The sequence below is a fragment of the Protobothrops mucrosquamatus genome, unplaced genomic scaffold (assembly GCF_001527695.2).
Source record: "Protobothrops mucrosquamatus isolate PMUCROS unplaced genomic scaffold, P.Mucros_1.0 scaffold1906, whole genome shotgun sequence".
Lineage (NCBI taxonomy): Eukaryota > Metazoa > Chordata > Lepidosauria > Squamata > Viperidae > Protobothrops > Protobothrops mucrosquamatus.
Genome location: NW_015388030.1, coordinates 201481 through 229109, shown reverse-complemented (window position 1 = coordinate 229109; position 27629 = coordinate 201481). Strand labels below are relative to the sequence as shown.

At 43.7% G+C, this 27629-nt stretch overlaps 2 protein-coding genes across 2 annotated transcripts in view; one reads left to right on the top strand and one right to left on the bottom strand.

Annotated features, from left to right (window-relative positions):
* Positions 1 to 13444, top strand: part of MAP3K6 (mitogen-activated protein kinase kinase kinase 6) — a 58228-nt gene extending 44784 nt beyond the window's left edge. Inside the window, exons 19-29 of the mRNA XM_015823539.2 lie at positions 551 to 708; positions 2652 to 2823; positions 2916 to 3078; positions 4584 to 4755; positions 6380 to 6553; positions 6838 to 6943; positions 9041 to 9293; positions 10175 to 10284; positions 11516 to 11622; positions 12035 to 12111; positions 12618 to 13444. Of these exons, the coding sequence (XP_015679025.2) occupies positions 551 to 708; positions 2652 to 2823; positions 2916 to 3078; positions 4584 to 4755; positions 6380 to 6553; positions 6838 to 6943; positions 9041 to 9293; positions 10175 to 10284; positions 11516 to 11622; positions 12035 to 12111; positions 12618 to 12702 (1577 nt within the window). The 3' untranslated portion in view covers positions 12703 to 13444. The remainder of the gene's footprint in view (positions 1 to 550; positions 709 to 2651; positions 2824 to 2915; positions 3079 to 4583; positions 4756 to 6379; positions 6554 to 6837; positions 6944 to 9040; positions 9294 to 10174; positions 10285 to 11515; positions 11623 to 12034; positions 12112 to 12617) is intronic.
* Positions 13394 to 27629, bottom strand: part of SYTL1 (synaptotagmin like 1) — a 44198-nt gene continuing 29962 nt past the window's right edge. Inside the window, exons 9-15 of the mRNA XM_029285588.1 lie at positions 27135 to 27301; positions 25911 to 26013; positions 24147 to 24308; positions 17975 to 18053; positions 17380 to 17479; positions 14612 to 14817; positions 13394 to 13835 (exon numbers count right to left, since the gene is read on the bottom strand). Of these exons, the coding sequence (XP_029141421.1) occupies positions 13690 to 13835; positions 14612 to 14817; positions 17380 to 17479; positions 17975 to 18053; positions 24147 to 24308; positions 25911 to 26013; positions 27135 to 27301 (963 nt within the window). The 3' untranslated portion in view covers positions 13394 to 13689. The remainder of the gene's footprint in view (positions 13836 to 14611; positions 14818 to 17379; positions 17480 to 17974; positions 18054 to 24146; positions 24309 to 25910; positions 26014 to 27134; positions 27302 to 27629) is intronic.

Genomic DNA, 27629 nt, shown 5'->3' with positions numbered 1-27629 from the left:
GGCAAGGAGAGTGTTGGGTGGCTGTCATGTAATAGAACAACAGAGTTAAAAGGGACCCTGGAGGTCTTCTAGTCCAACCCCCTGCTCAGGCAGGAAATACTATACCATTCACATAAACAATTGTCCAATCTCTTCTTAAAAACCTCCATTGATGGATTACCCACAATTTCTGGAGGCAAGTCATTCCACTGATTATAGGTAGTCCTCGACTTATGTCCACAATTGAACCCCCAAATTTATGTTGTTAAGTGAAATATTGGTTGAGTTTTGCCCCATTTTACGACCATTCTTGCCATAGTTGTTAAGTGAATCATTGCAATTGTTAAGTTAGTAACACAGTTACTAGTTCTTCTCTTCATTAAACTAGACATACCCAATTCCAGCAACCGTTCCTTATATGTTTTAGCCTCCAGTCCCCTAATCATCTTTGTTGCTCTTCCCTGCACTCTTTCCAGAGTCTCAACATCTTTGTTATATTATGGCGACCAAAACTGGATGCAGCATTCCAAGTGTGGCCTTACTCTTGTCTCCCCTGACTTTCCTCCCTTAGGTACCCTGCAGTACATGGCCCCAGAGATCATTGATCAGGGGCCCCGAGGTTACGGCAAGCCTGCCGACATCTGGTCCCTGGGCTGCACCATCATTGAGATGGCCACAGGCAGGCCTCCCTTCTTTGAGCTGGGCAGCCCACAGGCTGCAATGTTCAAGGTGAGGCTGGACAGTCTTGGGTCCCTCAGATTAATGCAGCTGGTCGGGAAAAGGGTCCACCAGAACTCTCGACTGTCCTTGTCTGGGGTTTCTTCATCAAGACTGGAATGGGTGGGGATGCAAGAAATGTGTGGGGTGGGCGAGGATGGGCACTTAGCCTGGGACAGTATCTGAGACCAAACACAGCAGATGCCTTCCCTTAACCAATGCAATAAGGCAGTGATGGCGAACCTTTTAGAGACCGAGTGCCCCAAAACTGGCCCCGTCCCCGCTCCACCCCCTGCCCTGCCCCCACTCCGCCCCACCCTGTCCCCTGCCCTGCCTTTCTGCAGGGCCACTCACTGCCTCCAAGTCCCGCCGCAGATCACCCAGGCAGCCCAGCAGCGCCATGGCCACGCCCTCTGCCCGCGCCCCATAGCATCAACTGTGCGCGATGGGGCGTGAGGGCAGAGTCTTGTCCACACTGCCTGGCTGTCATATCCTTGGCTGTGCTGCTCCATGTGGGCCACGCTCAGGGGCAACTCTCCTCCAGGGGGGCTGCTGGTGAGGAGGGGGTCGCAGGGGGAGGCGAGGCTGGGGCAACGGCACGTGTGCCCACAGAGAGGGCTCCGAGTGCCGCCTCTGGTTTGCCACCACTGCAATAGGGTCTGCATAAGACAATGAGGACTACTGCTTATTTATTTTTTATCCTGCCTTTATTACTTTACAAGTAACTCAGGCCAGCAAACATACCTAATACTCCTTCCTCCTCTTATTTTCACAACAACAATCCTGTGAGGTAGGATGGTCTGAGAGCACTGGCTGGCCCAAAGTCATCCAGCCAGCTTTCATGCCTAAGGCAGCACTAGAAGTCACAGTCTCCTGGTGATTCGTCCAGAGTCACCCAGCTGACTTTCATGCATAAGATGTGTCTAGAATTTACAATCTCCTGGTAATTGGCCCACAGACACCTAGCTGACTTTCACACTTAAGGCAGGACTAAAACTCACAATCCCCTGGTTTCTAGCCAGCACCTTAACTACTACACCAAATGGGCTCTAGAGTAAAACTGTTCCCAGGAAGTTTAGGGATGAATCGGAGTTTAAAGTGACTCATAGACACTCAGTCATCCAGTATGATAGACAGTCGGACCAGATGGAGTGTCTAACCACTTCAGTCCTTTTTACCCTTCAATATTGATACGGATAACGGACCTTAAGAGACGTGTTTCTTATTCAGGCTTTTATTGTCCTTAGCAATAAGATTTGTAAGTACGTGATTCCCAAATTCCACCTTTCCTGCAAGTCGGTAAATGAAACAAAATTCCTTGCTTCTGCCCAGTGTGAAAAACGAGACAGTAATTGCCTTTGGCAAGCTGTCCCTGAATCCTCTCCTCAGCAGTTGGCACAAGCCTCTTTTGATGGCTGGCTGCTTCTTCCAGCCCATGATTAGGGCTTGTATCAAGGCAGCCACTGCCTTGGGTTAAGGCCAAGCTGCAACTGCTCATGAATTGGATTTTAACTCCCGGAATTCTATGAGTGTATGGATGGAGTCACTGAAGCAGGAGGCATGAGCTTAAATGGACTCCAGAAGATGGTAGAGGACAGGAAGGCCTGGAGGAACGTTGTCCATGGGGTCGTGATGGGTTGGACACGACTTCGCAACTAACAACAACATGGACTTCAATTCTGGCTGGCTGGGGAATTCTGGGAGTTGAAGTCCACACATCTTCAAGTCGCCAAGATTGAGAAACACCGGATTAAAGTCTCTGACATGAAGTGCATCTTCTTTGGCTGTGGAAGCTGTTGGGTTCAATCCCCACCATCTCCAATCAAAAGCAGGCAAAGTATCCTACTTTCCATCATCCTACGAACAAAAGGAAAAAAGCAGATTTCTAGATACCTTATGGTGGGTGTTCTGAGTAAAGGATTGTGTACTATTGTTAATCAGTTCCTTTTCTTCAGGTGGGGATGTTCAAGATCCATCCAGAGGTGCCCAGTTCCATGTCTGAGGAAGCCAAGGATTTTATCCTGAAATGTTTTGAAGCCGATCCAGACAAGCGATCAACCGCAGCTGCTTTGCTTCAGGAACCCTTTTTGAGGAACAGGAAGAAATGCAGGAGCCCAGCCGTGCCAGGTGAGAGGAGAGGCAAACCCAGGTTGAGATTCTGATAGTCTAGCATGGCGTCTCTTCTCAGCTACAAGCCTCCTTTTCTCTTCTTCATTCAGATGATCCATCAGCGTCCAACAAGCCCAGAAGGTCCACTTCTTCGGAAAGTGTTGCAGAACCTAGAAATCGTTCTTCTTCCTTGCAGCCCCTGAAAACCCAGATAGAAAATATCGTTTTATCCCGAAGCTCCAGCGAAGTGAACCAGGGAAACAACTTTCTAAGGTAACATAAGGCTGATGATGATTTTGGGGGGGAGAAAAAGGTAGTGGTGGTGATGATGATGATTGATGATGATTGATGATGTTATCCATTTCAGTCGCGTCCGACTCCTGGCGATTCTGTGGGCCGGGTCTCTCCACATCTTCTGATCTTGCATATTCTTTGAGTTGCTCTATGCCACTGATGGCGAACCTTTTAGAGATCGCGTGCCCAAACTGCAACCCAAAACCCACTTATGCATCGTCGGGTGCTGGGTGGGTGTGGCCCATTGGCTGGCTGTGGCCAATTGGGCGGGTGTGGCCCATTGGGTGGGCATGGCTGCAATGGTAACGGCAGACTGGATGGGACTAAAAAGTTCAACCAATCAATTCCAACTTTGCAAGATCTTTTTTTTCCCGCGAGAAGTTGAAATTGACTGATTGACTGAACCTTTTTTTTTATATATGGCAGAGGAGGCCTAAAGCGAAAAGGTTTTATAAAACCCAGCTGAAGGCCTAGGACTGGGGCGATGGCGCGTGTGCCCACAGAGAGGGCTCTGAATGCCACCTCTGGCACCCGTGCCATAGGTTCGCCACCACTGCTCTATGCTCTGGCTGGACAGTCGAACCTACCACAGGTCGGTGGAACACGAAACCGCCGGACCAAAGGAAAATGGCGATTGAGAGGGTTCGTATTGACGAAAGAGACAACTTAAAGGGGCGTACTGTACCGGTTTTATTCACTCTGTCAAAACACTAAAACGGAAGGTCACTGTACAGAACACAATACGCGAGGTCATGGAATATTTCCTCTTATATTGTAGCTCAGGGTTAACATGAGGGGTCCTTGGTGCTCTCTCAGCTTGCTTGCTTTCTTGCAGACATTTCATTACCCAAACTAGGTAACATCATCAGTGCGCTGATGATGTTACCTAGTTTGGGTAATGAAACGTCTGCAAAAAAAAAATAAAAATAAGCAGGCTCAGAGAGCACCAAGGATGCTCCAGTACTTGCAGAACAAATACTTTTTGAAGGGGGAAGGAGAAAGAGAGAGGAGAGAGAATTTCTTCTTTTTCTTTCTTTTTAACAATAGTGACTGCAAACAAAGAAGAGCTGAGCATGGCCAATCTAAATGATTGCTTGGTGTTTGCTTCTAGACCTGCACCGATCTGCCCACAATGGATTAAGGTCTGGAGAAGTCTGAAAGAGTTGGACTGCCATCTAGTGCCTACTATTGCACACGAGCACAGGGAATCTCCCATGGAGTATTTTTGGAGCCAATATATGCGTGACCTGATGTCCTTTGTTAAATTAGTCACACTCTTACGATTTTTGCAATCCATGAGACACTGATTGCCTTACCCCATTCACTTCTGCTCATTTGGTCACATACAGGCAGGTTGTTATTAAACAGAGCGTTTCCCAACTGGATCTCCTCCACTGTGTTTTTTTGAGGGCGGGGGATTGAGTAAATTACTGTCACCCAACTCTTGTTGCCTTGAGTCCAACTCCTCCAATATATATACGCAGGACCCCTGAAGGAGTGACCAATGTCGATCTCAACCTCTCTGCTTCCTCCCACGAGGAGAGCAGTTGCTTGTTCTTGCTAAAGAAAGACAGCGAGAGGAGAGCTACTTTACACAAAGTCCTGACAGAGGAACTCCCAAATATCGTGGCAGCCATATATGAGGCCCAGGAAGAGGTAAGGCCTACTTCGGTCTTGGATATGTGGCTTTTTGTTGTTGCTGTTGTTGTTGTTGTTATCTCAAAATTCCATTTCTATATTGAACAGTGTGTTGTCTAGGTATACAAGTACTAGAATATAATAATCATATTCATAATAATCTTATCAAAATACAATCATATACTCAGACGTAGCAATCATATTATTAAAAATAGTATTTCCCACATTAACATTAATTGTATAACGATCAAAATATTTACTAATCCATTATAAATCTTCCTCAAATAATCCACATTTTCTCATATTTCCAACTTTCTAACCTCTGTTTTTACCAGCTAACCATTGGTAAAATAAGTCTCATGTCATATAGAATACAGTTTCTTATTTTTCTTTAATTTTTAACGTTAACCTATCCATTTCTGCGCATTCCAGTATTTTTTAAATTATATTCCCCTCTATAGGGGTTTTTTCACTTTTCCAAAATTGTGCATATACTCTCCTAGCTGCTGTTAATATAGGTAAAACTAAGTATTACCTTTATTATAGTTTCCTGGTAACATGCCCAATAAAAATATATCTGGTTTTAAATCTATATGTTGTTTTATCATAGCTCCCAGCCATAGGTGTATTTTATTCCAATATTTTTTTGCTTTGGGATATGTGGCTTGAAGGTGATGGATAGGTGAAAGCTAAGAGTACAGATAGTCTCGACTTACAACATTCATTTAGTGACCGTTTAAAATTACAACGGGACTGGAAAGAGTGACTTAGGATTATTTTTCACACTTAACAACCATTGCAGCATCCCTGGGGTCATGTGATCAAAGTTCAGATGTTTGGCAATTGACACATATTTATGGCGGTTGCCGTGTCCCGTGGACATGTGATCACCTTTTGCAGCCTTCTGCCAAGTAAAGTCAATGGGGAAGCCAGATTCACTCAACAACCGTGTTACTAAATTAACAACTGCAGTGATTCACTTAACAACTGTGGTAAGAAAGCTTGTAAAATGGGGGGGGGGAAATTCACTTAACAACGGTCTCGCTTAGCAACAGAAATTTGGGCCTCAGTTGTAGTCGTAGGGCGAAGATGACTCGTAATCTTCTTCTCCCCTTCTCAAATAGTGTGTGCTGTGAAATCCTGAGCTCAGAGGGAAGATGGGGTGTTCTACTTTAAAAAAAAAAAAGTCTGCGTAAGATTTCCAGCCTTTCAAATAGTCTTTATTATTTTTTTTCCAGTCCAAACTGCTCAGCTTCACCGTTTCCTAGCTTTGCTAGGAGTTGGTTATAAGATGGATAGCCCGGAGTTGGTTATAAGATGGGTGGCTATATAAATGTTATAAATAAATAAAAAAATGTCCATCAGTTCGGTCCATTTTATAATCACATCTTCCACTGTGTGTATTCCATTTTTGTGCGTGTGCTAGAGCAGGGGTCCCCAATCTTGGCAACTTTAAGACCTGTGGACTTCAACTCCCAGAATTCCCCAGCCAGCATAGCTGGCTGGGGAATTCTGGGAGTTGAAGTCCACGAGTCTTAAAGTTTCCAAGGTTGGGGACCCCTGCGCTAGAGTAATCTTGCTGCAGTTATTCATGGCTCTATATTCCATGTGGGCCTTGTCTTACTCTTACTCTGCTCCACAGAGGGTGCTGTCGTTGGAACACATTGCTGAGCTGATATCCTGTCTCAAGACCTACATCCGTTCCCCAGGCCGCAAACAGCTGGCCCAAAGCCTGCTCCAGTTGCAGGCTCACTTGCAGTCGGATGGGCTGAGCTTTTGTCAGGTGCAAGCTCCACTCTTTGCCTTCCAGGACACTGTGAGTATCTCACAATCAGCATTCCAGGAATTAATCTTTAGCTTCCTTAAGATTTGCTACAACCGGGAATCTATATATTATTTAAACTCTGATTTCTTGTAAGTTTCAATTGCATCATGAGGCAACCATTTTTGAGTCAATGTACTTTAAATGGGCTAATTTAAAGAATGCACCCAAAATCTGGAACCGTAACATATTGCTAAATGCTAATGGAAGACTGACTCATGTTGCATCAAGTGAGGCTGCCCCATTCTTCTCACACTTGTTCTCTCTCACCCCTCTAGGTAAAACACATGCTGCGGAAACTCCAAATTAAGCCACACTGGGTGTTTGCCCTGGATAATCTCATGGGGCAAGCAGTCCAGGCAACGTTGACCATCCTCTTGGCAGGTAGGATGAATGGGAGGGAGAAGAAAGTTGGCTTAGTCCTGAATATAATAAGAGTAGCCCAGACACAGGAGCTGAGAACTGAAGAGAAGAATCTGTGGTCTGGCTACACATGATGATGTCTAAAATCCATTGCTTTTCCCAAACATCCAAGCCAGGTCAGGCAACATTATTTTGATCTAGATCAGGGCTTTTCAACCAGTGGTATGGGTACCACCTGTGGTACATTGGCACCTGGCAGGTGGTACGTGACCATCCTAGAAAAATGGTAGCAGGGGAGGGGAATGAGCTGGACCGGTGGCAGCACCGCACAAGCCTGAGCGAGAGATGGCTGGAGCTGCAGGGCTGTCAGGGCTCAGCGGAAGCGCCAGGATCAGCGCTTCTTCGGGACTGTCAGACTCAGCTGGAGCTTGGCGCTGATCCTGGCTGAGCTCAGAAGAAGCGCCGATCAGCTAGAATGTTGCAGCATCTCCAGGGTCTTGTGATTTACATTTAAGATGCTTGGCAACTGATTCATATTTATGACGGTCACAGTGTCCCAGGGTCATGTGAAGTGACCAAAATCTGCTACAACCACCCAGCAGACGGGGGGAGTAAAAACCAAACACCCCCCCACCTCACCCCCACTGCCAATCCTCAACAGAAATGCTCACAACAATGAAAACCTTGGACAGGAGGAAGAGCGCCACCGGGTGGGCAGGCAGGTGTCTTGCTCGGCTGTGGCTTGGGGGGCAGTTTTTTCAGTGCCATTGTAACTTCGAACAGTCACTAAGCAAACTGTTGTAAGTCAAGGACTACCTGTACTTCATCACTTTTTTCCTTTTTTTTTTTTTTTTTTTGGTCATCAAGTTTTTGACACCTTGCTGGGCGACTGGTGGTGCTTGGATATTGCCATATCCTAAAAGTGATACAATGGGTGAAAAGGTTGAAAAGCTCTGATCTAGGATATTTTATATGGGGCAATGGACTTTTCTCTAGATCAACGTTTCTTAACCTTAGCAATTTGAAGGATATGTGGACTTCAACTCTTAGAATTCCCCAGCCAGCCTGCTAAGATTGAGAAATGCTGATCAAGATGCATAACTAGAGAAATGAGTTTTATTAAACGCTAAAGGCAGAACAAAGAGCCTGTTAGAGTAAAGCTGAAACCATTTTTGGCAGGAGACACATGAATTAAAGGGAATTCCTGGGGAATAGCTGATGAGGACCAATTTTTCCTGTAATTACAAGGTATAGAATGCTGCTTGTTTAATTGTTTTTTAAAAATGTTGGCCTCCCATTGATGAACACGGGACTTAAGGCAAGTCATTTTGTTATACTAAAGGATTTTTCTTTTAGAAAAACAGATTGCACATAGCTTAGTCTGGTAAGAAAAGAATTCTGGTGTATTTTGGCTTCTTTTATCTCTGTAAGAAGAACTGTTATCATCTAAAATTCTTCGCATAACTTAGGACTGTTTTTTTTCCCTGTGACATCCCAACTACCCAAGACCACGTAGGACCAGTGTACAAAAGTGTATTTAAAAAATCTTGGAGACTTTTTAAAAACTGCTCTGTCCCTTAAACTGGAGATGTTGGATTGAACCTTAAATATTTTCTTCATGGCAGAATAGGTTGTTTAGTTGTTCTTACTTTTTGTTTACTCCTACAATCTATCTATGGGCAGACACCTCCTTTGCCAAGTTTCCTTCCTCTCTTTATGTATTTGCAGAGGTATTTAATTTAAAAAGGGTGTGTGTGAAATGCTGCTTGATGCAAAGCACAGGCATTGGAAACAACTTATTTTTGAGAGGGCCTCTGTGCCTCCCTCTGCGTATAGAAATCTATAGAAAATAATTAAATGACGGGAGAACGCAACCCAAATCCACCTGCCCCAAATAAAAACTCATGAAATTAAAAGCATCTGAGGTGGTGGCAGGAGACAGCTTCCCCTGTTTTCAACCATTTGGAAGCCATTTTGTGATCCCCCTTCATTGACAGCCATTTTGTGAGATTATCCATCTCAGGTTTCAAATCACCGTGTGCCTGTCAACTAGCAGCGAAGGCCTCTTCCTGCAGTTTTGGTTCTTGCCTTGCTCATGAGTCTCACTTGCTCTTCCAGAACTCAAGGTGCAGCCACAGAATTTGCAGGAAGAAAGCCAGAATCACCCAAGCAGCAGAGAACACGAGGAAACACTTTTGACTCAGCAGCCCCCGTCTTTGAAAATGCAGGAGAGCGACCTCAAGGACAGTGCAGATACGCCAACATCCGGAATTGGCACCGACACCAACAGTTGGCTGGATTCCCAGCCTCCCTTCAAGAGCCATTTGCCCCTCATGACTCAACTCAACCATCTGCAGGCAGAAACCAGAAGGTCAGTTCTTCCTGGATTGGGTCTGACGATTGCATCCCAGAAGGCTGGGATGAGCAGTGGGGTTGGAGCTGCACAAAGCCACTGCGCAGTGGTGCAGCTAGTTAAATATACATCCTTTAAAACAAGCAAGGAAAACAACCATTTGCAAGTAAGCAGAGGTAGTCTTTGACTTCCAGCCATTTATTTAGTGACCGTTCAAAGTTACAACGGTACTGAAAAAAGTGACTTATGACCGTTTCTCACACTTGCGACTGTTGCAGCATCTGCATAGTCAGGTGATCAAAATTAGGATGTTTGGCAACTGGTATGTCTTTATCGTGGTTGCAGGGTCCTGGGGTCACGTGATCACCTCTTGTGATCTTCTGATAAGGAAAGTCAATGGAGAAGCCAGACTGACCTTAACAACCGTATTACTAACTTAACAATTGCAGTGATTCACTTAACAACTGTAGTAAGAAAGGTCATTAAATGGTGCAAAAGTTAACAACTGTCTTGCTTAGCAATGGAAATTTTGGGTTCAACTGTAGTCATGAGTCAAGGACGACCTGAACAGGTAGATGTCTATGGAGATTCTCAATCATCTCAATCTAGGTTGTCCCACAGGTGCTTTTTTTCTAAAAGGCAACTGGACCTCCTTGATTTTTTTCTTTGAAAACATTCTGCTCCTCATCCAAGAAGCATCTTCAGTTCTAAATAACTGTTGGGGAATGGAAGGCTTTATGTTCTTTGCAGATGTATCCATCCTGCTATGTCAGAAAGAATCAAGCCACATTAAGGTTTAGCAATGAGTACTAACCAAGCCCTGGTTTAGGTCTACTCACTAATCAGTTTTTAAATTTAGGAACATAACCAGCTTGCCCTGATCTTTTTGGCTCTGGCAGGTTGCAGTGGAAACTGATAGAGAAGCAGCAGGAATGTCAGAGGCTCCTACAAGAAGCCCTGAAGGTCATGGAACAGGATACCTGGTCTCTGAAGCGGCCACAGATAATAGGTGAGGTTTTGGATAGCAGCAAGTTTAGACTAGAACCAGTGCTTGAGAGTAACATTTCTGCATCAGTGAATTCTATTTTAAATGGAATTTAAAATAAATTTTAAATAAATAAACCCTTTTAAATGAACTGGCATGGAGGTAAAGACATCTGCCAGGGGCAAAAGAATGAAGATGGGGCTATTACCAAAGCTATGCCCCTTTTTTATATGCATGACAGCGCTTCGGTTGTGTAGCCATACCTGCCTTTTTTGACACCCCCCCCCCTTTTCCAGTGGCAGATGCTGCTGCATGGAGGGCAACTTAACTGACCTACTTCCAATTTTGCAAGAGGGGCTCAAGCCTTATAACTTGTTGCTTGGGAATGGTCACGAGATTTCTAAAAGTAGAATCTGTGCATGTTCAGGTACTTCTTTGTGGAAAGTTGTTTTAGATCAGGACAAACTCTGCATCAAGAAGGTTTCCTATTCCCAGCCATCTGCTGTGACAGTTGCCATGCTCAAGAGACCTTCTATATGCAAAATACATGTTTGACCTACTGCTGTGGTCTTCCCCCCAAACAGGATTCTCCTCTTTTTAAAAAAAGCTGTAATAAATTAACATGTTCAAGATAAAGGTTGCACTTCACTTTTATATACAGTGTAATATAACTTTTTAGCTAGGTTCCCAAAACACAGCAATGCACAAAAACCCTTCATGGTTAAAATTAATGAAGCCTATCTTATTGGGCCAATATGTCTCCTCAGTCTTGAACTTTCCTCCTGAAGTGTGTTATGGGAACTCCATATATTTAATATTATCTATTGATAATATTAAAATTAAAATTCAGGAGCAAAGGGGAGAATTTCAATAGCAAAGGCTTCTGGGATCGTTCACATGCAGCCTTAAGAGCAGAAGAAGCAGACGCTTCTCTTTTAAGTCTTCTGTTTTCAGGATCATGCTTGGCCTGGTGCAGCAAGCAGTCCATAGAGACCGAGCTTTGCAGTGGTAGAGAAGCAAGACTTGTCTTCTACACTTGTGTCTCTGTTTCCCAGTTGTGAAACTGCATAGCCTCTTCTGCCTGACCTCCCAGCTTACGGTTTCCTCCAGGAGGAGAGCTGGATACAGTTTTGGGAACGACATCAAAGACCATCTGAACCAAGGAAATGTGGGGAAATTGCAAAGTGTAGTTTTAGGAAATAGAGTTGGTCCAAGAAGGAGCTTTGATTTGGTTCTTTTCCACCTGCCTTCCTAGAAATCCCTCCTTCTCCAACTTCCTGGGACCAAGGAGAAAATGCTGGAGATCCCTTCCTGGCAGAATGGTTAGAGAAACATGGTGCAGACAAAGCCACAGTGGCAATGGTAGGTCTGATTCAGCAGCAGCAGGTGGTATAAACATCTGCCCCTACTTCGGTGAGACTGGTGGAGAAGATGGCCACTCTAGGCTACATTTTGTCTTCTCAAACAAAAGGCTGCTCTAGCCTCAAAATAGCAGTAGAAAACTTGCCTTTAGAGATGCCCATCTTTAGAGGCAGAGCTTCTGTTTCCCCTGATGAGTGGCATAATGGTTAAACAAAGACCAGGGGAGGCCTGCAGTCAAGACTCCATTCAACTGTGGAGCTAAGATGACTTGGGGCCATTCAACCTGTTTGTCAAGGTGATGGAAGGTGGTGGCTTTAAGAAACAATTGGACAAAAGAAATTCCACATTGAGCTTGGAGGAAACTTGGGATGTAAATCAAGTCAGGAATTCAAATTATCCTCTTTTCTTAAAGTTCTGCTACCATGGATTCACCCTGAATGATTTGCTGAAGCTGGCTACAATCGATGATCTCCGATACACGTGCATCAGGTAGGGCGGAAAGAGGCAATCATTTCAGGATCAGCATGTAATTTTGCCTGATAAGCAAGGCTCCTAAGATAATTTTATTTTTAACAAATGATTTAAAATCCTGAAAAGTTTGGGTACTATTATTATGCATGTACGATTTAAGTATCATCAACTCATCACGCAGATGCCAGCTGCACCTGCTGCAGATAAACTGGTATTATCCTTGGCACCATGTTAGTTCTGATTACCTAAGAAAAAAATGCATATTTAAGCAGAACGTCTCTAACATTTCAAAGAGGGTGCTGTTTGTCTTCTCCCTTATTTGGGAGCTCCTGTGGATTGAATTTGTGATCCTGCAATAATAGAAATTTGAAAAAATTGCAAGCCAAATAATTCCTCTAAAAGCATGCTTCCTGAACCACAGGAAGATGCCTTTTGTTCTGTTCAATGTTGCTTTGACCTATGAAAAATGTTCATTTCCACAGCCGTAGATACCAGCTGGTTGATTGGTTGTTTTCTCTCGGCAGAGGGGGAATGGTGTGCCGAATCTGGAAAGCCATCGTGGACCACCGACAGAACCTATCCCAGCAGCAGCTGCACCAGCAACCATGAGGAAAGAAAGCTCGGATTTGTTGGCAAGGCAACAGACTCTGATCACCCGGCCCATCTTCTCACCAGCAGTTGAGATAAGGCTGGAAAGATTTTCTAACTTGTCAGCCCTCATATTGAGGTCAGATGTTGGCTTCTTGGTCCAGGAAAGTGACCAAAAAAAAAATCATCCTCAGAACAAATAGATTTGGGGAGAACCTCCCAGAGGCAGTTTCCATGGAAGACTTCTGCTAAATTTAGCAACATGCATTATGGACTGAGAAAAAGCAGAAAACGTTTTCTCTTCTTGTTGAAAGTCCCCAAAAGGGACTGAGGAATGTTGTGATATTCTTACTGTTATTACGAGAGAGGCTGCACCAGGATTAGGAGTTCTCTGCCGAAGCCCCACCTTGGCTACCGAGATCAATTCAGCAATTGTGGACAGCTCTACACCTCCTCCGCTCCAATCCTGCCATCTCTAGCACAAACCCACCAATGCAGCTGTAGGAGTTAGTGGTGTGGTAATGAGAGACACTGCAAGCCGTGCTCTAAGGGACCTATAGAAAGTAAGAACGGCTTAATGGGACAGTTTAAACGTTTCTCTGGATCGCCATAAGGAACGAAGGTGGGGGTTCAGAAATGTTTAGTCAAAATGGTTATTTAAAAAATAGTATTAATCATTGGCCATGTGCATGGAGAACACTGGAAATGGGCAAAGGTGACTATAAGGCAGTTTATTTCCTTGAAATAAAGTGGGTGTTCTAGTTATCCCAGTGCGGAGTTTTTTTCACAAGAGAACTCTAGAAGCCACACAATGTTCTCCTTAAGTCGGTAAGAGGAGGCAGACTTCACATATCAATAAAGTTGTTACTCTGCCTTTGTCCCAGTGGCTATAGCTCTTCCCAGCATCAGGAACCTGATCTTAGGCAAAATCCTCCATAAGGTATAGTCATCAATTTGCCATCAGACTAATTCTGACAGCACAGGAATCCTACTGTTGTTCAGTAAAGGCTAGGGCGAAGTCCTTGAAGTCAGGTTGGTCCTCAAGGGAAGAGCAGCTTCCACCCACTGTTGAGGTTGCTTGAAGACCATCTCCCAGGTGTGGCGCTCTTCCTCTGTTGAATCCATCCAAGTGACCGGTAGGCCATAGCTGTTCCCTGCATGAAAACCACAGTTTCCAGTCAGAGATTACCTTGTATGTGATAAGCAAGAGGCAGCAGGATATTTTGCAGGCAGGGTGTTTGATTTCTATAATGAATTCTCTGAATAAGAAATAATGGAATGCCCTACAGCGGAGGTCCCCAACCTTTTGGGCACCAGGGACCGGTTCCATGGAGAGAGGTTTTTCTGCAGAGTGGAGGGTCTGTGGTTTTGTGTGCTGCCTGCATCTTGCGGATGGGGCTTTGCTTGTTTGTGCAGACTGGTTGCTGGCATGCCGTGGCCCAGTACTGGTCCACGGACAGGGGTTGGGGACCCCTGCCCTACAAAATGTCTCTGCTATTCCTAGGATCTGTGCATACAATTGCATCTCAAACAAAGAGCTGTGTACATACAGCAATGGATGTTCAGTCTTCAGCAAGGAGATGTAGACCTCCACTTATACAATGAATTACCTTCAGGGATATGGAAAACTTACTGTTCCCCTCTTGGGTCATCTCAATTTTGGGGAATGAGAGGCATTTGCTAGTTTTCCAGACATTAATCCTCCAAATCATGTGGCTTGAGGTATTCAAGACATTATTCAAGATTTTGGAGCTTGGATTACTGCTCTAAAGCAAATTGGAGAGTTAATTTGTGGAAAACTGACAGATTACCCCAGACTCATGTGAATCAGAGGAGGAATGGAACATCATGAAGTTCTCCAATACTACCTTTCCAAAACAATAGGCTTTATGCATCCATCTTTCAATCTCTTAGTGCTTGGGTGTCTCACCTGTGCCAAGACTCAGCCGGATGCCTCCTAGCCGATGCTTTGAGAAAGTCTCCCGCTGCCACACAGTGAATTCAGCACATGCCTGTGCTAAGTCCTTAACCTCAAAGCCATCATAGACCATAGTGTGATTGAAAGTAGGGTTCAGAGTCTTTTTCACAATTCGGGTCTTCTGGCGGTTCAACTTGGTGTCATCTGGGAGGATGTAGCTGGAAAAGGATAAAGCGACAAGATGGATATTTTTGAAGTTTCAGCCTGAACTGGACAGGAAAGAGTTCTTCCAGTTTGGACATGGCCCAACTGTTCTTTTAATAATGGCCAAGCTTCCAAGTTTCTGTTATCAAACCAATACAGTGCAAGCTAAGCTCTGTGCAGGAATATTTAGTCCACTGAGTACAGTAGCCTTTTTCAGGGAGGGCTGAACATTGAGAAATTAGGGATCAAATGAACTGATCCAAACTAATAACATCTTTTATTTAACAAAAAGTAGCTACATGTTAGGACGGGTGTATGAGCTGGATCAAGACTGTTACAAGGAAGGATTAAACCTTTCTCCCCAGGATTTTTCTTCTTTAAAAGTTTGTTTGCCACTACAGTTAATCTATTTATGATATATACTTTTCTTAGATGATCACAGGACCATCCAGCATTGGGATAAAAAGAAATAATACACTCAACTTAAAATGCAATGTTCATTCTGGTTACATCAGATTGCACTATCTTTCTTTGAAAGGTTGACCCAACAAATCACACAGTTGTCTAGTTACATCTAAAGAGAAGTGCCCATCCACTGACAAGAGTGTTTGAACTCCATCTGGATCACTGAGTCCAGAGTTTAAAATTATCCAAGTGCAGCACTGGGCAAAGAGCCATCAAGACTAGCATTCAATGTCATGCAGCAGCCCAACCAACAGACACAAATAGATTACTGGGACAGAATTATGGAAACTCCTTAATTGCACAACGCACAGATAGGCTTAACCATAGTTTCAACTGGGAAACAGAGAGCATCCTAGACCAAGCCAAGTACAAAAATGCTAGAGAATTCCTGGAAGCCTGACAGACAAATCATTTCTCAACAGGCATATACTGTAGAGATAAACAGCATCTACTTACCATTTAAAAAAGACAATCAAAAAACTAAAAAAGAACGAAAAGACCCAAATATGTCCCTGCCAGCAATCAACACCCAGATAAGCAGAGATTAAGACCAAGATTAACACTAGACGAACAACCAAATTTTAAACAACACCCCAATCAAGGAACTACCAACTCAAACAACAGCCTAATTAAGAACCAAGAACACTCTCACCAATACAGACAGGGGAAACAACCTGTAGATAAACACGGAGCAAATCCCACTCTCTTTTAGCACTGACTATGTTATCTAGTTGGGCAATGAAACATCTGCAAGAAAACCACCTTGGGGCTGAGTGCTCCAAGGACCTCACAACTATGCATGCCCATATTTTCCTCCTTTTAGGCTCAAATGAGTGGGGGACTCTCTGTGTGTGTCCCTGGCACTGAATTAACAAATGATCTGGGTGCTCTTCTGCAAGTCTTCATTAGTTACAGGTAGTCCTTGACTTACAACCACAACTGAGCCCAACATTTCTTTTGCTAAGTGAAAATTTGTTAAGTGAGCTTTGTCCCATTTTACAACCTTTCTTGCCACAGTTGTTAAATGAATCCCTGCAGATGTTAAGTTAGTAACATGATTGTTAGTTGAATCTGGCTTCCCGGTTGACTCTGCTTGTCAGAAGGTTGCAAAAGGGGATCACATGACTCCAGGGACACTGCAACCGTCATACATACGGGTCAGTTGCCAAGCATCTGAATGTTGATCACATGACCACGGGGATGTTGCAACAGTAGTAAATGTGAAAAACATTCATAAGTCACCTTTTGCAGTGCTGTTGTAATTTCGAACGGTCACTAAATGAACTGTTGTAAGTCGGGGACTACCGGTATTAGTTAACTATCTTTTGGGTGCTGATGCAATAAAGTAAATCTAGAAATTCCTTCTTTCTTAAGCGTTTTTACTTTACCTCTTATAGGTATATGGAGTTAAACAGGGCAACAAAAAAAAAGTGGGGATGAGTAAATCTGACTGGATCATCATGGATTCTCCAAAATAGAAAAATAAGAACAGCTAGATTGCAAACAACACTTATGGCTTCTAGGCGGCCATAAGAAACCAGCTACTATCAACAGAGCATCCATGGCTGTCGGATGCCATTCGCTATGGGGTTTACTATGGGGAAGCAACTAATCTGGCCAGTTGTGGCCTGTAAACACAATCAGTGTGACATCGATTCTTTTTTTAAAAAGGAATCTCTGAATAAACAATCATGAACAACTTCTATAACCAACTATAACCCTTCAAGTACAGATATAGATGATAGATAGATAGATAGATAGATAGATAGATAGATAGGTAGGTAGGTAGGTAGGTAGGTAGGTAGGTAGATAGATAGATAGATAGATAGATAAACAGATTCATTTTAAATACATTTATTTTCCTGTCATCAAAAAGTTTCTGCAGAAAGAACAAGGAGAGAAGAAATCTATTGTCTTTCTGGTGAGGGAGGGAGGGAGAAAAAAAGGCAGACAGGACTAATATTGAATAATTCTGATTGTCCTACTGAGAAAGACAAGAAACATCTAGATATACATCAAGCTATGTAATAACTGAACCAGCCTGGCCTTCAGTTGGTTAGCCAACCCAAGTCTTTCTCCATTACAAAAGACTTGCAATTATTGATAGTTACCATTGAACGAAGGTATCTACCGTGGTCCCCCACCGAGGTACAAGATTCTCTGCATTCTTGACCCACATATGAAGCTCTCCAGTGGGAGGAAGTCCTGGCTCTGAAATAAAGTTGTGTTAAGAAAGGGGACTCTGGGAAGCATACCATCCACCCTCGACATGATACCAACCTCTAGTTCAATACCCCTCCTTAGCCAAAATCATCCAAAGATTCAAGAACTGTGTCACTTACTCCAGATTTTAGAACCTGAGCTTCTTCCATTGCCCATAGTTGATTAACTAATGATTTCTGGAGTCAAAGTCCCTTGGATTCCTCCAAAAACAATGAAATGTTATTCTTTAAGGTATCATAAATAAGTTTGTTCTTTGCTAGAGCATTGGACTAATAGACCGCCAAGGTCCCTTCCAGTCCTATGACTCTATGAAATAGTGGTTTCATTAATTCTCGTGACTCTATTTGAGGTCAATTAAGGATATGGTTCCTTTGGGAGTCATAATGGTAGGTATTGCAGAAGGAATGGACATTTCTGTTCCAGTCCAAAACTATAGCAGGTAAGGAGAATGCCTAAAAAAAAACAGGGATCCTTAAATCTCACCTTCTGAACCAGCTGGAATAAATTTCAGGGCCAGGTTGAGTTTACCACGGTTGGGGACCATATCTGGAGTAGCAGGAATCTGAAAAAGTGGGAAGGAGAAATTCAGCCAACAGCAGGAATGTGGTTCTGAGTCCCAAGGTTCCTTCTTACTATATGATTCAATCAATCAGTCATTAAATTCAATTTACTGTGGTCAAAGACCATTACAGATAATAAACAAAATTTAAGACAGAGTTAAAATATATTTGTAAAATAACTTATCTAGCAGCTAATATGGGAAATCCAGGATGTAGCTTATACTAAATTATAATGTAAACACTAAAATTATATTAAGCATATCTAAAATTTACTATATGATTCTATGAAAACACTGCTCAAAAAATGGTGTAGGTTTGAAATTGCACAAGTCTCTATTGATGCTTCTAATTGCATTATATAGGTTATGTCCACAATGTTGCATTGCTAAAGGGCAATTTTATTCCACCAGGCATTCACTGAAAATATTGGAATTATAACTAGTGGAAAAGTATGTGAAAGAAAGGGTTGAAATTTACATTGAATTACCGGTATCATTTTAAAGAGAATTTTTATAAAATGATGTATTTGTCAGGGACAAAGAATCAGGACAATACGTTAAGTTCCAATTAAGAAGATTTATTGCTCAAGCCTATACACAAGAATCTAGTATTAAATTGGAGCTAGATAACAGTCGATGAAATTCAAAAGAAGGTTTGGAGCATTTATGAGCATGTAACAATTCTAGGCTAAGTCCGCTCATGATTCCACCTCCAGGCTCTGCCTCTTCTTCTCCTACAGTATCATTGGTCTATGATAAATTGAAATGTATAACTTGAAATATTATTTGAAAATGTAATCAAAACAAAGGAACATTCTTTCATCTTCAATAGACATGCAACAAAGCTAGAAAGTATTGGGATCAACTATGCATTTTGATGCAGATTTAAAAATGAATGTGCAATTCAAATCAGAGGCTTTTGTTTTGGGCTTAATGGATAAACAAATGGAAACATCTTATGGAACTTTGTTTTTATATGTGATAATGGCAGCGAGGCTTTTATATGCTTAAAGGTGGAAGAACTTATAACAGTGGTGGCGAACCTATGGCACACGTGCCAGAGGTGGCACTCAGAGCCCTCTCTGTGGGCACACGTGCCATGCCCTTGAGATGGCAACCATCCTCTTCAACCAGCCGCCCGCTAACTCGCCGAGGTCCCACGTGGCCGGATGAATCCCAGCACCCATGCGCTCGCTGGCCTCTGTGTGCGGGGGCCAATGGTGTCAGGCAGCCGCCGCCTCTGCCTTGCCTTGCCCTGCGACAATGGCACCCCCGCCCCGCCCTGCCTCGTCTTGCCTCACCTCACCCCACAGGACAAGCCTCCTGCCCACCACCCCACCCACCAGAGACCCCCTGGATCTCACCCAACCCTGCCCGGCCCCCACAGGCATCTCTCCCCAGGAGCAACATCGAGCTGGCCACACCCACCCTGGCCACACCCACCCATCTGCCATGACCACCGTAGCCACGCCCATCCAGTGGGCCACACCTACCCAGCGGGTCATGCCCACCCAGCATCCGGCGATATATAAGTGGATTTTGGGTTGCAGTTTGAGCACTTGGTCTTGGTCTCTTTATAAGCCATCACTAACTTATAAAATACCCCTAATGGAAAAATGGATGAAGCTGGTGGGATTGGCAGAGATGCAAAACTGACAGCCTTGATGAAAGGAAAGACTTTGACAAATTTTATTTCTACTTGAAAATCATTTTTGGACTTTTTGCTTTGGGTATGAGTTTGATGTATTTTTTTAAAATCTAAATCTGTACCAAAGAAAGTTGGAAGTCAGTCTTTATCTTTTTTTTTTTTCACTTTCTTCTCCTCACTTTTACCTCTTTTCTTTCTTGAGCTTTTTTTTCAAATCTTTTTCTGCTTATCTTTTAACTTTGTACATTTTTGGAAAATCAATAAAGTTATATAAAAGAAAATGTTGAAATTACATCCTCAGAATCACCACCACGGAGCTGCAATACGAGAACATTTGCAGGGTTACAGTTTGGGGGGAAGGCTGCTGGGGACTATTATGGGAAATTCAACAGGAATGCTATGGGAAGCCCGGGAAAACTGGGGATGTGGGAGCTGTCCAGGGAGGGCTGGTGCTGATGCAAACCCAGAGCAGTAGCACAATGGCATATATATATGTAATAGTGAGGTTTAACAGCAGATTCCTCCCTCTGTTCTCTGGTCTTTTCCCAAGTAGATCCTTGAAGACCAGCTTTACATGGGAGGTACAAATTACAATGGTCATATGTGTGTTTGTCCATGTGCCCACACGTGCAATATTTCTCTAGGACAATTGCAAACACATGCCCTTCTCAGGATTGATCAGACAGGACACAGAATGCAAGGCTATTCTTGTGAACCAGGTCACAGTTTTTTTAATGCATAGCACATCAATGCTAGAAGATAGACAGTTGCTAATTGAGGCTGACTCAGTCGTATAACTATGCAAGCAGCATCCAGCTAACACACACCAGAGATTCACCTCTCTCTCTTTCTGTCCTCCTATTCTAGCTTGCTTTATGGCCTAATTGCCATACCATTAATTATCTTCCTGCCTGCATTAGATCTCCTTCTCCTACTATGAAAGCATGACTATCCTAAGCCTTAGCTAGGTACCTAGGCATTATTACATTCCCCAAAGAGTTAATCAAGGACTTCAAATAAAAAATGGCACCTGCCGTTGGCTAGGCAACCTTGATCTTCCTTTCATTGTCTTCAGATCCTCTTCTCCTGCTGAGCATCTGTGCCAACTACACAGATCCCATGCCACGTCATTCTCCTCCAGATTTCCACGTCAACTCATTTTCAGTGATCTTGAATTGCCCTGGAAATTGTCTCTGTTCAGCAGCTCATGACTGTGTAATTTCATCTTTGCTTGCTAGTCATTTTCTCTTAGTTTCTCTTCCTTCTCTGAATCCAATTTAAACCCGTTAGCTTCTTAGACCATTTCAACTTCCCTTCCCTGAAGAGATTCTCTCTGTTGAAAAACCCAGTAGTTTCCCGGCTTCAAATTGTCACAACTGTAGTTTGTCTGTCTGGGAGAACATGTTGCAAGGTGGCAAATAGTGCCTGCCTTCTCTAGTCTGTCACATCCATGAAAATAATATTCCTTTAGGCCAGTATTTGTCGACCTCAGCAACTTTAAGATGTATGGACTTCAACTCCCAGAATTCTCCAACCAGCTATAATTGCTTTAGACTTTGGAACCACACAGGGTATGTAGGTCAGCTGTATTAAGCCAAGCTCATCTCCACAAGGTATTTTTCTTGGTCAATCAGAATACTAAGCCAACAGATAATCCTCGATTTACAACCATTTGTTTAGTGACTGTTCAAAGTTACAATCACACTGAAAAACGTGACCTATGGCTGTTTTTCACACTTACGACCATTGCAGCATCCCCACGGTCACATGATCAAAATTTGGGCCAATGGCAACTGGGATGCATTTATGACAGTTACACTGTCCCGGGGTCACGTGATCGCCATTCGTAAACTTCCCAGCCGGCTTCTGGCAAACCAAGTCAATGGGAGTAGCCAGATTCAGTTAACTAGGTGATTCACTTAACAACTGCAGGAATTTGCTTAATAACTCTGGTTAAAAAAAAAGATCGTAAAATGGGAGAAAATGCATTTAACAACTGCGTTGCTTAGCAAGAGAAATTTTAGGCTCAGTTGTGGTTGTGGTTGAAAGACTACCTATATTTGCCTCAGTGTGTATTATTGACATTTGCTTATTCCAGGGGTAGGCAACCTTGGCTCTTTTATGACTCGTGGACTTCAACTCCAGCATGGTTGGCTCAGGAATTCTGGGAGTTGAAGTCCACGAGTCATAAAAGAGCCAAGGTTGCCTACCCCTGGCTTATTCTGAACTGAATTTGCCATTTTGTGCCAAATTTAGCAAATCTAGCCACCTAGAGTCACCGTGGGAGGGGAGGTGGCCGTCATAAACCTTTAATAGATGAATAAAATGTCAAGCTAACTTCTGGAGCACTCTTCCTTTTTATTAGTCACCATTGGTCAGCCATTTTGGCCACCTCACTTCCCATCCCAAAAAGAGCATCAGCCAGCAAAAATATTTGGGGGAGACTAACCCAGCCTACTATAAGAACCGATAGTTGTGCTTGCTCCGTTTCTCTTTTGAACTACAGTAATTACCAATCCATAAGAGGCCTTTTGCAGCCTTTCCATGTATTTCAGCAGCATCCAGGTAATCCTTGCCCCATTTTATGGCCTTCCTTGCCACAGATGTTAAGGAAACCAGTGCGGTTGTCAAGTTAATAACACGGTTGATAAGTGAATCTGGCTTCCCCATTGATTTTGCTTGTCAGAAGAGGTTGCAAAAGGTGATCCCACAACCCCTGGACACCGCAACTGTCATAAATATGGTATCAGTTTCCAAGCTTTGGAATTTGGGTCATATTATCATGGGGAATGCTGCAACGGTCGTGTGAAAAACGGTCAGAAGTCACTTTTTTCAATGCCCTGTTCTAACTTCAAACGGTTATTAAATGAACTTTTGTAAGTCAAGGACTACATTTATACATAAAGCTGTCTATTTCGCTGCCCTCAAAGAGTGAGATAGCAAAACAGGGCAATAGTTGGATTCTATGATAAGGTAGAAGGCTGGGAGGTTTCACCACATATCACTTGCACTCTGTATTGAACCACAGACCCTCCTTAACAATTTGCAGTGGCTCTATGACTCAGTGGACTTCTTCCCTTCAAAGAGCCACATTTGCCTCTACACCTACAGAAAATTAATTCCTGTCTCAACATGATCTTCAGCGGAAGCAGACAACAGGGCACTGTCATCTCCACTACTTCCTGTGGTTACCAACTGAACTTAATTGGAGACCAAATTTCAAAGGTTAAGTGATCCAATGATTCTCTGAAGATAAGCAAAAGGACTTGTCTAGGGATTCCAATCTTCTCAGTAGTTATATAATTCTAATTAAACGTCTGTAAGATTACACCATAATTCCTTTCTTTTCTATAATCAATGCTTTCTAATCATTCAAACTGTAAGTCACAATCTCTCTCTCTCTCTCTCTCTCTCTCTCATTCATGTTTTCTGTTACAGTATTTCCTGACAGTTAGAACAATTAACCAGTGCAACAACCTGCCTCCAGAAGCGGTAAATGCGCCAACACTGGAAGTTTTTAAGAAGAAACTGGACAGCCATTTGTCCGAAATGGTATAGGGTTTCCTGCCTGAGCAGGAGGTTGGACTAGATGACCTCCGAGGTCCCTTCCAACTTCATCATCATCATCATCATCATCATCATCATCATCATCATTATTATCTCCTTTTTTGTCTCTTCCTTTCTTTCCCTTTTTTCACATTTAATATATTGTTTTCTTTGAATGTATTTCTCATTGTACATGTAAAATCTTTTAATAAAAAAACTATTTTTAAAAAAAGAGTGGTGCCTGGATCACTTTGTTTCCCGCCTCATTGCTTTGTCCTTTCATGTTAAGCCCTGTTTAGATTTAGACCTAAGGAAAAGGGACATTGTTGGTTTTTAGTATTAACTGATCTGGGAACCTTTCTAATTCAGCAGTGGGGCGCCTAAGTGCTATAAACAAGCAAACGAAGAAATCTGGCTGAAGCCAGGGTTTTGGCTTAGGTGGCAGTGGCAGTCCAAGCACTAAGGTTTATTTATTTAATCATGGTCCAAAAAGGAAGGACTAAGCAATGTGTGAAGCTGGTCAGAAGGAGCGAAGGAAATGTTTTGGGAAAGTTTGCAAGCTAAAGCATTTCCTTTTCATCAAGATGGTAGGCTTGTACCTGACCTATATGACTTTCAAACCTCTGATAGAAATTCAGAGAATATAACTGCTCTCCGTACAGAATCAGTTAGCTTAGCAGAGCAGAACTAAGACGCTGAGGAGAAAGCTATAACATCTACTTTTCTTTGTGGAAGACATTCTGATACCCACTTTCATGGAGAATTAGATATCTAATAGAACTAATCTCCATCACTCACATACAAAACTTCCTCTTCTGGTGTTACACAAGGTGAGATGCTACAGGAAACTAATACGAGGACACCCATTTTTCCCATAATCTGGTCCAACCAGGGTCACCTACCTTGGGCTGAAGGTTGAACCACTTTGGACTTGCGTTGCTCCAGTCCCAGGTATTTAAGGCCATCTCCACTTCTCCCAGGAAAAGATTTCGGCCCAGTGAATCATGATGCCAGACAGACAGGTTCAGGAGCCTACCCTGGAGTTCAGCCTTTTCAATCTTATACTGTAGGTCAAGATTGGGGGTGAAAACAGGAGAAAAGGGAAGGAGAAAAGATGGACAACTTTAGGGGACACTCCAACTTTCCACCTAACAGTCATGTAGATCAGCAGCCCCCAACCTTTGGGGCATCAGGGACCAATTCCACAGGAAAAAAAATGCCCGTGGATTGTGGGTGGGGGAGGACGTGGTTTCGTGCACTACTTAGTGCAAATGACACTTCACTTGCTTGCATGGCCCAGTTCCCAACAGGCTGCAAACTGTTACTGGTCCGCAGCCCGGGAGTTGGGGAACTCTGATGTAGAGCAATTGTTCAGAAACATCTGAAAGACAGTGTCTTCTCATTCCTGATTCAGATAGCAGAAAACAGTGAGCATCTTCCCCTTAAGCGTTTCCTCTCCAACCTCGATATATTTCTAATTTTATCATGTAGGGCAGGAGTGGGCAAAAGATCAGGACTACATCTTAGCCTTCCCATTGGCTGGAGGGCTGCAGGAAGCCACCTGTTCACATTCCCAGAAAATGTAATGAGACTGAACCTTTTAAGCTTCTTTTTCCTTTGTTTTGAGTGGGCAATCAAAGAGGAAATGGGACCAGGTGGCTTCAGAAGCTCTGGTTTTCACCTTTGTTGAGAGGTGAGAATGCTGAATATTGGTGGCAATATAGGAAGACTGTAAATTAGGAGATATAGGCACCCCATCAGTTGCTCATGTTCCAGACCTTTATTCATCTTCCTCTATATAAGTAGTCCTTGACTTATGACCACAACTGAGCCCAAAATTTCTGTTGCTAAGCAAAACAGTTAAGTGGATTTTGCCCTATGTTATGACCTTTTTTTGCCACAGTTGTTAAGTGAATCACTGCTGTTAAGTTAGTAACACAGTTGTTAAGTGCATCTCGCTCCCCCATAGTCTTTGCTTGTCAGAAGGTTGCAAAAGGTGATCACATGACCCCGGGACGTTGCAATCATCATAAATATGAGCCAGTTGTCAAGCATCCGAATTTTAATCATGTGATCATGGGGTGCTGCACCGGTTGGAAGTGGGGAAAAACGATCATAAGTCACTCGTTTCAGTATTGTTGTAACTTCAAATGGTTGCAATTCCAGGACTACCTGTGCCTGCTTCATTCTTTCCCCGTCCACTCGTGTAAAATGCTTTAGGTCAGTGTTTCTCAACCTTGGCAATTTGAAGATGGGTGGACTTCAACTCCCAGAATTCCCCAATCTGGGAGTTGGAGTCCACCTATGTTGCAAAGGTTGAGAAACATTGCTTTAGATTAGTTGAGCATAAAAGTTAACAACCATTCTGATGTTCTCAGGAATGTTCTGTTCTTCCAGGTCCACACTGAGCAGGAGGGACTCAAGAGTTTTCCAGAAGTCAATTTTCTGGAACAGAAACAGAGTTCCATAGTGTTCCAGGAGTGGCTTATTGTCCAAAAGCTACCGGATCACTGTGCCAGAAAATGTCTGGATGAGCAGCAATTCCAGGAGAAAGAGAGAATGTCTAGAGAAGGCTCGAAGGCTTTGTCCTTGGAAAGGTGACTTTGTACGCCACTTTGCTTTTGATTAGTAGGAGCTAACATCAGAAGCTGCTGCTTCTCCCTCACCTTAAGCGTCTCATTAAAGATAGGATCTAAACTTCTCTTCTTGACAGCAGTTTTCCTCTTGCTGTGATTGGATCTGTCAGGCAGCAGGTAGGTTTTGACATATCTGGGTGGGTGAGAAAGGCATTACAAAGTCAGTGTAAGTCACCATGCGAGGCTTGCCCGAATTTGGCACCTGATGCCCTGGAATGAGGTTTTAATCATCTGAGACATTTCTATAAAATACACCATTCGTATCACAAATGATGTACAAACAGGTTTGCATAATGGCCTTTGTCCAATCGTGACTGGTGTAAATTTACAGACAAGCAATCAATTTGCAGGATTTGTTTTAAATTGACCTCATTTGCCTAAGTATATCATTAGGTAAAATTTATATGACATGGTTATGCAAATGATGCCAATTTATGCAAATAATTCCTGGAGGTTTACACCAGTGCAAAAGCTATCAAAATATCCAAATTAAATTCATTATTTGTGGGAAGGTCCAAATCCAGATTTCCTCGAGTAAAACACAATCTGCTAAAGGGAGGTATATTAAGTCAAAGTTTGACTATGGCAGTGCTGGTGAACCTTTTAGAGACTGAGTGCCCAAACTGCAATCCAAAACCCACTTATTTATTGCCAGGTGCCGGGTGGGCATGGCTGTGGTAGTCATGGCAGACTGGGTGGGTGTGGCCAAGGTGGGCGTGGTCATCTCAATGTTGCTCGTGGGGAGGGATGCCTGTGGGGGTTGGGCAGGGTTGGGAGAGATCCAGGGGGTGGGGTGGTGGGCAGGAGGCTCGTCCTGCGGGGTGAGGTGAGGCAGGGCTGGGGTACCATTGTCGCAGGGCAAGGTGAGGCAGGGGCCGGGGCGGCTGCTGCCTGACATCATCGGCCCCCGCACACAGAGGCCAGCGAGCGCATGGGGGCTGACAGTGTCCGTCAGCAGCCACAGCCTGCCGGCCCCTCGACCGGCACACTCTGGAGCTCCGTAGCCCGCTATCAGCAGTTCAGAGAAGTGCCCACAGAGAGGGCTCTGAGTGCCGTCTCTGGCATGTGTGCCATAGGTTTGCCACCACTGGACTATGGTATCATCCTGCTAGCAGCAGCTGCAAGTCCATTGAAAGACCTGAACAGCTTCTATTCTTCCTAAATTGTGAGACATACAGCCAGATGCCCGTCAGCCTTCAAGGATGTGGGAACTGTTGGTCTGCATCTAAGAACCAGCCCCTTCCCCAAACGTACGGATCTGAGCGCTGTTTTTTAGCTTCAGCAAGATCCCGGCACTGAATGATCTGGACGTGGAGTTCCTTCTTGGAGGAGTCATAGCGCAGGGAGAACTGGATGCAACCACGAACCTCGATGCTCCCAATATCGTTGTCACTGAACATGCTTGCCATACTGCCACTCATCTGCAGTAAGATGAAAACAGTCAAGGGTCAAGAAAGGAAGGGACAGATTCCCAACGTAGGTCAAGGACAATGTTTTGGCCTCAAGAGTGTGAAATCTTTCCAGGAAATTGAAAATACAAAACTGAACACTGCTCAATAGATATACTACACCCAGCCCAAAACAAACAATTGCTTGCTGCAATTGTTTCCCTCAGGAGGGGGAGGGAGAGGAAAGGGGAGGGGAGGAGAAGGGAGGGGAGGGGAAGAGAGGAGAAGAGAGGGGAGAGGAGATGATAGTGAAGGAGAGGGGGAGGGGAGGGGAAAGGAGAGGGATGGGAAGAGGGGAGAG